Source organism: Anthonomus grandis, chromosome 22, assembly GCF_022605725.1.
Source record: "Anthonomus grandis grandis chromosome 22, icAntGran1.3, whole genome shotgun sequence".
Lineage (NCBI taxonomy): Eukaryota > Metazoa > Arthropoda > Insecta > Coleoptera > Curculionidae > Anthonomus > Anthonomus grandis.
The window spans coordinates 24,095,878-24,110,279 of NC_065567.1; the positions used below are offsets into that span (position 1 = coordinate 24,095,878).

The window sequence follows — 14,402 nt, forward strand, 5'->3', positions numbered from 1 at the left end:
TAAAAAGATTTTTTTTTAAATTATTTACTAAAATCTCGTCGCACTGCGTTCGGTACTCACACACACATCAGAATCTTGGCAATTTAAAATAAACATCTGATTTGTTCGCTTCACAATGGAACGAACCGAACGGTCCTTTTTTTTTTGTTATAGTTTCGGTGCCGCACTTTCACTCTATTTCGGACATAAAAGGTATCTTAGCTATTCCTACAACTTTTGTTTATTAAACTGGTACTCTTGACCTGGTCGACTCGATATTATAGTGATAATTGTTTTATAAATATTATTTATGGTCAAGGTGGGCAAAGTTTAACGAAAATACGATAGATAAACGAATATGTCAGTTTTCCTTGTCTGCTCATCTTTTCACTTTGAACAGCAAACAATTAGTGTACAAAATCATCAGATTAATTTATTGTTTTATTCCAGAAATGTTCGTTTTGTTTTTCGGTATTGTTTACTTTTTATGTCTAATTTTTGTTCATGGTTTTGTCGTAGTATTATAGCAAAAAATACTTTATGTCGTTTCAATCATCCGAAATAATCCATCAAAATCTTTATTTTAATTTTCTTTTATTAACTATTTGAATATAAATTTGCTGTCTTTTTATTATGTGTAATCATAACTGCTTTATTTTCTATTAATGTGTTTTGAACTGTATTCAAACCTTGTTAGTCTCTGTAATAAATTTCAAAAAAGAAAAATTAAATCCCAGAAATATTCTTGAACTAAGTGTATACTCCAAGAATACACACTTCTACTATAACATAGTAAGTGTTCATGGTGTTTTTGCAGTTTATGACAATTTTGAGGTATTCTAAGTGACACAATTAATTAAGTATTGTGGTAATAAGGGTATTTATTTATGGATCATTACTAGGTTATCATGGGTAATAGGGATAGAATGTTTTGCAACTACTCTCTTGGATCTGCAATGGGTAACCAAAAGTGTAAAGAGAAACCTGCCTAGGGAATTAAAACGTAATAACGTTGATTAAAGATTCGGGATATGATTGAATATATATCCCAAATATTCAATCGACGGTAATAGGGATAGTTCTAGTTATTGTCAAGTACTTTTAATAAAATATGAATTTTACCAAATGGATGAAGAGCTAAGAATCCGACAGTTTAATCCATGAAGTCGTCAAAATTGAAGATATATCCATAATAATAAATTCATTCTAATGAAAGAAAAAAATAATTGTTAGATTATTCCCCAATAGTTCCCTTATTGCATCCAGTTCAGGTACAGCCTTTCCCTTTCCTTAAAATAAATATAGTCACAATATTAACCTAATTTTGTAGTAGTGTAGATGTAGATTTTCATTTTTTAAATATTTTTTTTAAATTTATTTGTCATGCGCACTTTTAATTTCAAGGAGAACTGGTATGTGGTCAAGAGCCATGATAAGAGAGACAAAACGAGACCAAAAATGAAGATTCGACAGAGAACTCAAAGAGGAAGAAAACCATATAACAAAACAAGAAAGGAAGCATTAACCAGACACGGAGTTAATTGGTAAGAACCAATCTTATCTTCTAAAATCCTTAACCTACCCTATTTCAAGAACACCCTAGGTTTAAAAAAATGATCAGAATCCAAATTCTTTTTGTCTAATTTTTCCTTTGGGCCTTTGAGACCTGCATTTATAGCAACCTATTTCACCAAATTAACCATCTTATTTTACTTAATCAATAGAGTTTTTTTAAGTGTAGATCACTAATTTAACATCATTTTTGCACATCAAATATCAACTTGTTGTAATCTACACAGATTTTGTTAAGGTCTTCGATAGGTTGACCATAAATTTTTTTCTAAAAACTTCATAAACTTGTGGTCTTGCTCCATTTTTGATTTCGATTTTTATCAATAACATTTCCACGAGTATTGGTACTAAACTATGTTTGCCGATCACACGAAAGATTTTCGTTTTGTATAGAATCGTCATGATGATCAAGATCATCAAGAGAAGAGTGTTTATAAATGGTCTGAAGTTAACAGACTCACACCTAACCTTCATAAATGTAAGAGCATGTCAATTTCTTTGCTCAATGAGATTGAACTTGGTTACGTAATAAATTATACTTAATATTAAATTTACTCTTTCGAAAGTGATTTCGTTCAGACATTTTGTCTTCAGATAAAGTCTTAGTAGTTCATATTGATTGAGGGTCCCAATTTAGGTTATTTCATTGTAAATCCTGGTTTCAATTTTATACACTACTTACTGATTGTTTTCTCTTGAAATGATTGGTCCCAAACAATGAAAATGTTCCAAGCAATGCCAAATTATTCCATAGATCTTTAAAAGGGACCGAGCTTCATGAGGTAATAATAAACTCGGAAATAATTAAAGGTACACACGGATAGCAGGACAGATGTCTATGATGATATCTGAAAGGCTTTAACTAGAATTCAGGCCAAGTTGAGGCCTGAGAAGTTAATGTTAAAGAAGCTTATTGAGGAGCAAGATAAAAAACAAAAGGAACGAGGCCGCACCAAGAATAATGAGTTAAGAAACATGAAGACTATAAAAGACTGTTGTAACCCTGTTCATGACCTGGGGTCTGTTTTGATGAAGCATTCCTTTATTTCTCGTATAGACATGATTATTAAAACTTCTTTAGGGACCATAGGCTTCATTATAAGACGAACAGAACTCTTCTAATACTCCAAGCAGAACAATTTTATTAAATTACGCCTATTTAATGCTACTTTATTATGGCTTCCTCATTATGCAGTGCATATTCACAGGTTCGAACCAGTTTATCAAACATTCTACAAATATCAGTCAGCAGTTATTGCTTTCAAGGTTTGATGCACTGTCTCTTCAGCAATCTGCTGTTTGGTGTTTTTATTTAAATGCATCCGTATAAGAAGACACAATGTATTTTATCTTAATACTTATGTTCAGTTACGGGTTGATGTTGATCTCTTCTTTCATATATAATTATTAGATGGTTAGTTATTTAAGGATTTAATGTTCCAACTACTACTAGTTTTCTATTGTACCAGTGAATCTCTTGTAATAATCTGTCAATTGTATGTAGTTCCTAAATTGTGACATGAAATTCTGCTTCGAGTTGATTTTTGAAAAAACAGGGGTGTAGTATTGTACCGGGACATGCGTCCTGGAGAGTGGTTCTTCTTCGTAAATTAATCATATCTATGGTGAAGAAGATTTGACTGCTGAACAAATGCAGTGTCTATTTATTTTGATAAAATTGAAGACTGACTTGGTTGCACTTCTGTAGTTCAACATAAAATCACTACAAATAGTCTATCTATTAAGCAAAGGTTTTGGCTTAACTTCAGGTATCGTCAAGTAATTTTTTTAATTCTTCCAGGTAATTGACGTGCCTTATTTCTTTCTTCTTTTCAACTGCCTGGAAAAATTAATTAAATTTTTATATTTTTTTTTCTAGGCATAGTTAGCTATAGTTAGTTGGTAGCATAGTTAGCATTAGGCTATAGTTTTCTATAATTCACTCCGTGTTGGGCTACTTATATTTATTTCTTCCAGGCAGTTAAGTTCTTCTATTTTCTTCAGTTCAAAAACCCTGTTTCTTCTTATTGGTGTTATTTGATTTATATGTACATACTTCAATAATTGTCTGATTAAGAGGATTTGTTTTCTGTTGTACACTAAAACTTCGAATTCGAAAACTGGAATATATTTTTTATTCAATTAAATTCCCCCCAAATTTAGTTACCTCCTGGGGTCTAGGAGACAATACAAAACAACTTATAATTTTTTTTTATTTAAAAATTTTTGTTCCAACTTTTCCCATTGTTCAACCACTTTATTAATTTGTAAGCATGACAATCTGCGCGATACGCAGGCGCGTCGACGATAACACGCAGCTCTGCAGTGGGTCAGTGCCAACCATTTTAAAGCTAAAAATAAAATAAGTAATTGCATAATTTCCATTAAAAAAATCGTATCGATGGTGCTACGACACTTAAGCAGGTAACTGACTGTTATCGATGTCACAATGATCTCATACAGTTTTACTGTATGCCTGCTGTTAAATAATAATTTGTATAGGCTCTTATATTCACGGCTTAATTCTGAAGGTCGATGAGATTATTTTGCAATGGATTTTGTCCTAAATTCTTATAATAATAATTGAAAATTGACTGGTTTGCTTGGTTACTGGTTTTAGTTTGGAGGCCAAGCATAGATTTTGTTATATACAGGAACTGAATGAACTATATGCCTATATTTCTATAATTATCCGAATTATAGGACATTCTCTTTTACTATTAAATGGTATATATTATGTTCTTAGCTTTGCGCGTATACTAAATAAACAAATGTCACATGGGGACAATATTTTAACTAGCTTGAGTGCTATTTATTACATAAAATATATATGAAAATACAGAGACAATAATAATGAATTAACTTTAACAGGTTAATTGCTTGGAATATCAGAGGTCACCAGATTCAACTTCTTTCTCACCAAATGCCTTTTGGAGGTCCAGCTCTTCACCATAGACATGACAAATCTCCCTCAGTAAGTAAAAATTAATATTCTTAATATATAGCTTAGCATAGCCTTGCGGAGGTCATAATGTTTAATAGCATTTTTAATCTTGTAAAAGGTTTTTGAAAGCTTGAACAGAAATCTTTTATTAATTAATAGATGTTCTTTAGGTTTTCTGATTTGCTTTAGAAGATTCTATCTATCGATTTACCTACCAAAATCCTTAACTCAACTCAACTTCAGGAATTCCTCTATATTATTGTATAAAAAATATTTGCTAATGAAACTTTAAATTTGGTGGTCCTGGTTTGACAAAATTGCCTAAAAAGTTCTTGAGGTACAAAAAATGTTCCTATACAAACTTCTTGCAAAAGCAACAGTCTTTCGTCCTATTTATTTCGTTCTATTTTTCACATCACGTAATTTCTTTTCTGATCTAGATTTGTGATTACACAGGTGTGTTAGATGGTGTAACAATCAATTTCACTTTCTTTGATGTTAAGGCATAAAACAAAACATTATTGTCGTACAGTAAAAGAAGAAACGCTTAGGTCTACTAATGGTATTTAACTAAAAAATTAAGAATCAAGGTTTTCAAATATACTGGTGTGTTCCTAGTTCGCCAAATCAGTTGTGTATTTTAATTCGTTGAATAATTTAAAACCGCATTTTCGGATTATATAAGACGGTAGTATCATTGTATAATTAAGAAAGTTCCTGTCGCAACATCACAAACTTAAATGTTTGCACGATAATGCTTGAATACCAATTTAATAATTTCATAAAGGATTCAGGTGACATCAAAATTTAGTTTTGGTTAATCGTGGACGCTTAAAAATTCTGATTTAAATATTAAATTATGGACCTGTGTCAACATTTTATTTACAGCTAGAAAGAATTTTGATTATTTGCTTGGCACTGAAATTAATCATTTTTGCACCCATTCTTAACATTTATAAACCGTCTTATGTCATAGACTGAATTTTACGATGCGGTTTTAACAGTTTTTCAAAGAACAATAAGTCTGCGGTTAGGTTCGTTTAAACCATATGCAATTTATTATTAAACCCTCACTAAAATAATTATCCACACAGACCCTAGATCAACTTTAAACCGACAATAAAGATTTCCAAAATAAAAATTGAATAGCATTTAGATACGCCCATTAGAGCCCTGCTGAACCCGTAAAGCTTTTGTGTGACAGTGAAATATGTTCGAAAGGCTACCTAAACCAGCCGAAGTATTTATTACTTCCTTATGGTTTCAGAGAGTTATACTCGAAAGCTAAACAGTACTTTGTAAGTGTGAAAATTTTATTGCTAGTAATATTTTCTTAAAATAATTGTATGCAAGTAAAACCCCATTGAACCCTTCATTACCTGATATGGGCTTTTTCTGCCGCATTTCATTTTTCGATTATAGCCTGAATTGCCTTGAAAAGTTATTCTTTTTATGTTATTATTGTTTCAACTACAGACGAAAAACAAACTTTCATAACGTGAATGATACTTTAACTTTTTTGACTTTTACAGCCTTAATTGCCTTGAAATATGAAATTACGTTAGTTATGCTCGCAATAGGAAACAAACATAATTTTACTGCGATTTTATATGATCGAAAAATGGATAAAAGTGGCAGACTAGGTTTCCAACTCTATCGTACTCATTTTCAAGACAAGGAAAGTTATTTAATTTATTCTCTAGCTCAAAGCATATAAAATAAATAATATTTATATAAAATTCTAAAAATGAATAATCACACAAGCATAAAAGAAAATAAGTTTAAAAAGAGTTTTTAAAGTTCTGATTTGACATGATCAATTGTCAGTGTAATTGATCTATGATGCAGATAAATAAATGGAAATAACAAACTGCAATATTTTCTTAAAATTGGGCGAATTATCAGCTTCCATTTTGCTACGATTTCCATATCTAAATAATTATGCAAATATACACGCATCAAAATGGTTTAGAACATACCTTATCCCATTCATCATAGTAAGTTATTCTTTTTAACATTAAATAAATAGTTTATTGCTAACAAATGTATTCCGTACAATTTGTTTTCATTTTGCATGCAACAGAGACAATATTTTCTGTAAATTCGACCAAGAGTACTATAGGAAGGTTGTGGCAGAGATTTAAAGAGACTGGTGATGTGAAAGAAAGATCCTGGTCTAACAAGAGCAACAGAACCTATACATGATATAGGTTTATTCGCCTTCAAGCTAAGAAGTGAGCTTCAAAATGTTCGTGTCACTCCTCAAACAATAAGGAATAGTATGCACAGGCGGTTGGCATTACATGTCTGATTTAAAACTTCAAGGTCCATTGAACACTTACTTTTATTTAGTTCTTTAATGGCTGCTAAATTTCATGAGCACATTGTCTCATTTCAGTCCAGTAGTGTCGTCTCTCTATCCAGAAATTAATTCTTCTGCATGCTTTTGGATACTTCTACAGCAGGTCCTGCAGAGGACATCAGGGTCTCTTAATTTCAAAGATCTGTATATGAACTACTGCAGCAAGAATTTCTAATGCGTGGAAGATCTACTGTCTTGGTCTTTCTTCCAATGTTCCAAACTCTATGGCTTCCTGGGTAATCAATCCCTTTCTGGATCACCATTGGACTGTTCTATGCATGGAAATAATTTGAAGCCAAATTAACAAAAAAGAACGAACAGCTCCAAGTTTTTGTTAAGGGTGATAAAGGTGGACACTGTTTACTATTCTCTGGGGCGCTTGAAAGAGTAATCCTTCAGATGCTAGCTAAGTCACAGTTAAAATGCATGGTTGAATATGATGCTTATAAGAAGGCTAGCGTTGGAAATTTTACTAGTATTAGTGTGAGTGAGGTGAGAGTAAGTGAGTCACTGTAAGTGTGAGGCTATGATGCGTTGCCACGCATCTCGCTTGTAAATCATTCATAAAGTTTACAATAACCAGGACTTGGATGGTTTGAGTTCAATGAAGAGGTTTTAAGAGCAAACGAATATTGGGATCAAATTGTGGAACCCATTGTTCATTCACTCGTTACAGAATTTGATGAAGATATTGTACTTATAAATATAACACAATATTTAGGTATTACTGCACAATCCCCTGACTTTTTATTTGGGACATGGTATTCACATTTTCATTTTTATGTTGTCAAAAAGGACGGCTACTACATCAAACTTGACTATTTTTCTAAAAACTAAATATTTGTTAAAATATACAGAGTGTCCAGTTAAAAACTTTCAATGCAAATTAAAAAGGTTAGAAATTGATGCCACATTTAATTCAAATGTTTTATAGTTCTGTTAATAAACATAATACTAGTGTGAGGAAAACCTGCATGTATGGACACAATGTATGGCCGATAATATTGGGTGATATTACTATTATTGATAATAATCTTAATGGTGAAACATATTTAGAAATGTTCGACACCATTCATCCTCTTATAGTTGAACAAATTGAGAATCAGTTAGATAGTAATGGAAATAGAAACCTAAACGAAGATCTAAAACATTTTCAAAAAGTTGGAACGTCATCTCAATTTCTGTTTCCTGTAAGACAATATTTAAACGATAAATTTCCAGATCAGTGGATTGAAAGAAGAGATCAGATCGAATGGCCGCCAAGACCACCGGATCTAACACCCTTTGATTTTTTTCTCTGAGGTCACTTGAAAACTGTTGTGTTGAAAAGTCAACCAGATTCTTTTGATGATCTTAGGCAACGAATTAAAACAAAATGTGCGTCTTTTCCAAATGCCTGAAAGGCTCCCAACAATTCGCTGTCCAATAGGGGAGACATTTGGACGTACTTTGCGTTTTTTTTTTCGTCTTTAATTTTTTCAATCATTCATATTCATTGCAATTCAATAAACATGAGAAAAAAACAATTTTTAAGAAGAACGAGAAAAGTTCAATTTTCATGTATCCCGAGCAAGCAATAAAATTAGGTTTCTTCTTAGTACTCGCCTTAGGGCGGGTACGCCCTAAGAAGAAGTAGGGGCATGTTGTTCTCCACCTTATTGATTCCCGCACTCGTTCATTAATATTTCTTAATTCTTCAACATTTTCAATTGAAGTTTATACTATAAACTAATTGTTTTAGGTAACCTCAGAGGACAAAGTCTAATGAGTTTAAATCAAGGGATCGCGGAGGCCACGGTCATGGACCTCTTCTACTCCTAGTTTGTGTTTTACATAGGTTTATATTATTGGAAGTGTTTTTAATATTTTGACCCAATGAATACCCCCTTAAATTTTCGTGCAATTTAATGACTCACCCTATGTATAACCAAAAAACACAAGATACAAATGAAATGAAGATATAGAGAAAAAGAGGCCAAATATAAAAAATATAACGGCAGTGGCTTCAGTTGAACTACATGAGGAAGAATATTCTTATTTATTCCAGGCAACTGAGACTATCTAATGAGCTCATAGAGAGAACCAGTGTTATGAATATTATTCTGATTTAAAAAAAAAAAGCTATAAATATTCTTCCAGGCAATTGAATATGTATGTTCAACCTTCCTATCAGAGTCTCTTATTCAACTGCCTGGAAGAATATTCTTATTTATTCCAGGCAGTTGAGATTATTCAATGAGCTCATAGAGAGAGTCAGTGTTTTATTCTGATTTTAAAGAAACTAGAAATATTCTTCCAGACAATTAAAAACATTGAACTAATTTATAGGGAACATCAGGCTTCAGTTAAATTGTCTAAGGAAGAATATTTTAATTTTTCCAGGCAGTTGAATATGTTCAACTATCCCATCAGCATTTCTAATCCAACTGCCTGGAAGAATATTTAATAATAAGAACATTATTTCAGAATATAAGAAATATGTTGTGAAATAGCCCTAAATGGAAAGCATTTTTAGCATGTTATTTAATAAGCTAGCATTTTTCAAAAAGTAAGTTTTTTGTTTAAGTTTAATTTCTTTGATCTTATATTATTAAATACTACTTAAAAAGACCTTTAATTTAAGGTACCTATCATAAATAATGTAGTGCCATTTAAGATTTCGTGGCTTGAGAAAATAAAGCCCAAGGAGTTGCCTATGACTTCAATAAGGTAGTTCTTTCTCCTCCTACCTGTATAAGATTTGTAGCAAATTTAGTTTTTTTTAACTTTTTTGTTTTTAGAGATATTTGCGTTGAAAGTTTTCAAGATGTAATCTATAAAATATGTTGATTCTGCAGCCTTAGTATTGATAAAAACAAAGTTGATTTTCTTTTCCTTTACTTCCACTGATCACCCACCAAAGAATTTAATTAAAATTCAAAGGAAAATGTAAAGTTCCAGGTATCTGATATAGGCAAAGATCCGGAAAATGTATTACAGATTTTATCAATAATATTAACAATATTAAATAAGCAGTTACTATTAATGGTTTACTATTCTTTGGTCGAATATGTGTTGCGATATTGTATGGTGGTATGGGGAAGAGTCTTACGATAATGGCAATTCTTATCTTAAAACGTGTTAAAATGCAATTATTAAAATAATGTTGTATAAAAATGGTTAATACCCAACATAATTGCGTTACAAAGGAAACAATGTGCGAATAAAAATATAGAATCATTTGCAAAGTAATATTTGTTATCTTGCTCTTAAATTATATAGTCTCCTTCTTTTTGAAATATAACGTCAAATTAATTAGTAAATGCATATGTATACTCAATTGATTTTGAGAATCCTAAACATTTGTCTTATTTTCTGATTCTCTATATGCAGAATTGAACTGTTTATTTATTTTAATTAGAAATATAGGTGTATTACCGTGCTAATACCCGAATATTTAGTGAGGTCTTAAAACACAGGGTACGCTCACCTTAAATAAGAACCTCATTAATGTTAAAAACATAACATAATTGTAGAAAGGATAATTCTTTTGGATATAATTATACTGGTGTGCTACGCCCTTGAAGTAAATCTTCTTTATCTTGTTGCCGATGGGTACGTTATTACCAAATTGCATAATAAGCGTAGATGACGAGGAAGAATAACAAGCGAAAATAATGCAAAAGTGAAGTTGTCGCGTCCAGTCTCGAAATCAAGAAGAAAAATGAAGCGCGTGTCTGAAGCGATGGCGAGGGACTTCATTGAAATCCATTCAAAATGCTGCCATCCATCGTGGAGTGAAGACGGTGAAGAATCGAAACGTAAAACCAAAAGCACCGTGTGTCTGTCGGTGGACTTTAGCAGACGTACGTACTTGAAAGAGTTGCGTTCAGTTCGGTTTAGTTTATTTTCGAGTTCTGCGGTTACCGCGCGCCAAGTCTTACGTAGGCTACGGTAATCATAATAGTTGCGTAGGTCTTGACACTTTTTTTTTTTTTTAATTGTGACTTGTTTCGTGCCTTTTTCTTCGTCAGGTATGTTTTAGAGTTTCATTCATTTTTTTTGTGATTCACTCAAATAAGATTTTTCAAAAATTACTCAGAATTGAGTGATTGTGATCGAATGTTGTGTCCTTAGCAAAAAAAACTTTATCAGAAAAGACCGCGTCTTCACTCGTGTTAGAAAATGACAAATTTTATTTCAAGAAACAATTTTTTTTTTACATTTGGAAAATCACTTTATAATATTTTATACAGTTTTCATTATTTTACCAACTGAATTTTTTGAAAAATGATTTGAATTATTTTTTATAATAAAGAATTGAATCTAAAATGCAGGTGTGTCTATAAATTAAAAAAGAACTTCAATTTGGCATCCGAAGTCATTTTCTGTCAAAAATATTGATTTAAATAATAATATTATATGTGAGAGTTAAATTAATACTCGTAAAGGGAATTTACATAAAAAATATATTTATGTTGAAAATTTAGAAGGAATTTCACTATACCATTTTGTATGACATTTATATCTTATTTTTTAATAAATTTATCGAGAGAAAATGAGTTGATATTTCAATGTTTTAATTTTAGCACATTTATAAAAAAAATTATATTCTTTAAAAGCAATGAATATGCAATTTTAACAATGTATTTTTAACAATGAATATTGGTCTGATTCCCAATTTATCAAAAATAAAACTTCTTAATGAATCACTTTATAACTTTAAAAAATAAATTACTGTTAAGTGACAAATATTCACCATAATGTATTTTACCTGATGGTGAAACTTCAATGGAAAGCTCAACTGCCTGGACTAAATAATGAAGAATGTTATTATGCTATTTATGAACATTTTATACAGTTTTTTGTATATTATTTATTTTTTTTTAAATAATTGAATTACCGAATATTTGACAATAAAAATTCAACTGAAATCTTCATTTCCATTCCTGCTTAATAAAAGAACTTCATTTGTCTCTTTCTACCCTTTGCAAAAAACATCGCGTACTAAGGACAGATGACATAAAACAGCTGATTTTACGGAAAATTCAATTAAATGTTTCATTTTAAAGTTATATTTTAATAATAAATATTATGCAATTAATTAAAATGTTTAAAATTCATTAATATATATATATAATAAAAAAACTTTTGAAAAAAGGCTATTTTTCATCCATATTATCCAATCTAATACTGCTGCGTTTGTACTAAATATTTTATATAAAATTATATCAAATTTTAATAAACAATGTCATTAAATTAAAAGTTTAATATATATTTTCTGCAAAAACATTGTTTTTCATTAACAAAACCCTTACCCCCCCCCCCACCCACCCCAAACATTTGCCCAGTAAGAAATTCTTTTGAAAAATCACCATTTTTTTTCCATAATATCCAATATAATAGCACTGTTTTTGTATTAAATATTTATTACTATGCATATAAATAATTATATCAAATTTATATAAACAAACTGTGTTATATTAGATATTAATGATGATACCAGCTGTTATTCACGCTTATTTTTTTGGAAAACAATGATTTTTGAAAACAATTTCTTACTGGTAAGTTGTGTGGGGTGGGTGGGGGGCTAAGGGTAGGATGAATGAAAAACGTTTTTTTTTGCAGAAACCATTTGCCTGAGAAAAAAATGTTTTTTTTTAGAAAATTATAGGTGATAAAAGTATCTATAGTTTTTGTATCTATACTTTTTTCACATAACCTTAAGGTTTTCGAGTAAAACGTGAAAAAACGCTATTGTATTTATCGAAAGCAGGGCGTATCGTTATGAAAATTGCAATAGTTGTGCCATTTTTTATCGCAAATAAGTGGAATTCAGTTTTTTAAGATAAGTCATTAAGTTTTGAAAAAATTTCAGTTTCTAGACAACTCTTCATTATCTAGATTCAAAAATACAGTTTTTGAACTAAAACTATTGGTATATTTATCAATCGTATATGATGAAGGTATATTTATTAAACTGTAGAATATACGATTTTGTTTACACAAGGGAGAAAACTTTGGCACTTAAAAAAATTGACAAGGGATTTACATAGCTAGTCTTTACACTCGATCACTATACCTCAAATATGTGATAAAATAACCCCGATATCACATATGAAGATTAATGATACTGAAAACGTTTGCAATTAATTTTTTTTGATGCAAATCAATCTTTTCCTACCATACGTTCACTCAGGAGCAGATACATAGGAAACTCTTAAAGGGGAACCAGGGAAATAAAATAATTAAGCATATTTACAGGGTGTCCCAAATTCGAGGGTGACCATTGGAATCTCGGAAACCGTAAGAGTTACAGGGTCGGTTAAATGGAGGCCAAAGTTGCGCAATTTGGAACTTAATAAAATGACGTTTAAAAAATTTTAAAATTCCGGAGTTATCCAAAAAAAAAGAAAATTGTCAAAATCGTTTTTACCTTCTACCGAATTTATTTAAGGAGATATCGCAAAACTAAAAACAGTTTTTCATTGCCACTTTTTATGTGCTACAACATGACGCAAAAAAAAATTAATCCGACGTTTCGTTTTTTTTTTCGATCATCATCAACTTTATTTTTTCTTATGGGAGCCATATTGGATTTTCCCATTTTTAAAAAGTATTTTTAATTGCCTTTAAAAAAAGTATCGCACTTGCATGTCCGATTACTCCTTCTAGTACTTCCCGTAAGATTCCCATGAATGCAAGAGAGCAAGATATATCAATGGGATTTTTAAATGAATTGATTTTATATAAACTGAAGCTATAAAATACTCTGTATTTGATATAGTTTTTTTTAAACCAATTCAGTGAAAATGTATCAATTGAATACAGGGTATTTCATAACTTTGGTTCATATATAAAACAGAATTGATATAATCCCATTGAGTTCTTATGGGAAATATTGGAAGGAGTAATCGGACATGCAAGTGCGATACCTCATTTTAAAGGCAATTAAAAATACTTTTTAAAAATGAAAAAAATCCAATATAGCGTCCATAAGAAAAAAAAAATTAATGATGATCGAAAAAAAACGAAACGTCGGATTATTTTTTTTTTGCGTCATGTTGTAGCACATAAAAAGTGGCAATGAAAAACTGTTTTTAGTTTTCCGATATCTCTATAAATAAAGTCGGTAGAAGGTAAAAACGGTTTTGACAATTTCCGGAAGTATCCGGAATCTTAAATTTTTTAAACGTTATTTTATTAAGCTCCATATTGCTCAACTTTGCCTCTATTTAACCGACCCCGTAACTCTTACGGTTTCCGAGATACCAATGGTCACCCTCGAATTTGGGACACCCTGTACACATTACAGATCAATACTAACACATGTAATCATATTATATAACTATGAAATTATCTTAAGAGAGTTACTCAATGGAGACAGTTAGATACCAAAACCTCCACATAATTTAAAGAAAATTTTACTTATAAACATGCATGTTGCATCGCAACCTTTATTGCACTATTAATAATGAGGTATTGTCTCAATTAATCATTCATGCGATGTGTAATGTCGTATAAGCAGAATTACAATATTTATAATTAAATTATTAAAATAATGGG

The 14,402-nt window shown here is 30.7% G+C and overlaps 2 protein-coding genes across 3 annotated transcripts in view; both read left to right on the forward strand.

Annotated features, from left to right (window-relative positions):
- Window positions 1-228: 228 nt before the first annotated feature.
- LOC126748174 (uncharacterized) lies at window positions 229-8,678 on the forward strand. The gene is made up of 4 exons (XM_050457213.1): window positions 229-298; window positions 1,384-1,523; window positions 4,423-4,529; window positions 8,599-8,678. Exons 1-4 carry the CDS (start codon window positions 290-292, stop codon window positions 8,676-8,678), a joined length of 336 nt encoding a protein of 111 aa, XP_050313170.1. The 5' UTR covers window positions 229-289.
- Window positions 4,423-14,402, forward strand: part of LOC126748370 (3-hydroxy-3-methylglutaryl-coenzyme A reductase) — a 40,959-nt gene continuing 30,979 nt past the window's right edge. Inside the window, exon 1 of one of the 2 annotated variants that reach the window (XM_050457552.1) lies at window positions 4,423-4,525. The gene's annotated coding sequence lies outside the window, so the exon portion shown is untranslated. Of the gene's footprint in view, window positions 4,526-10,709; window positions 10,871-14,402 lie in introns of those variants that run through there. The other variant, XM_050457553.1, reaches the window with a different exon arrangement.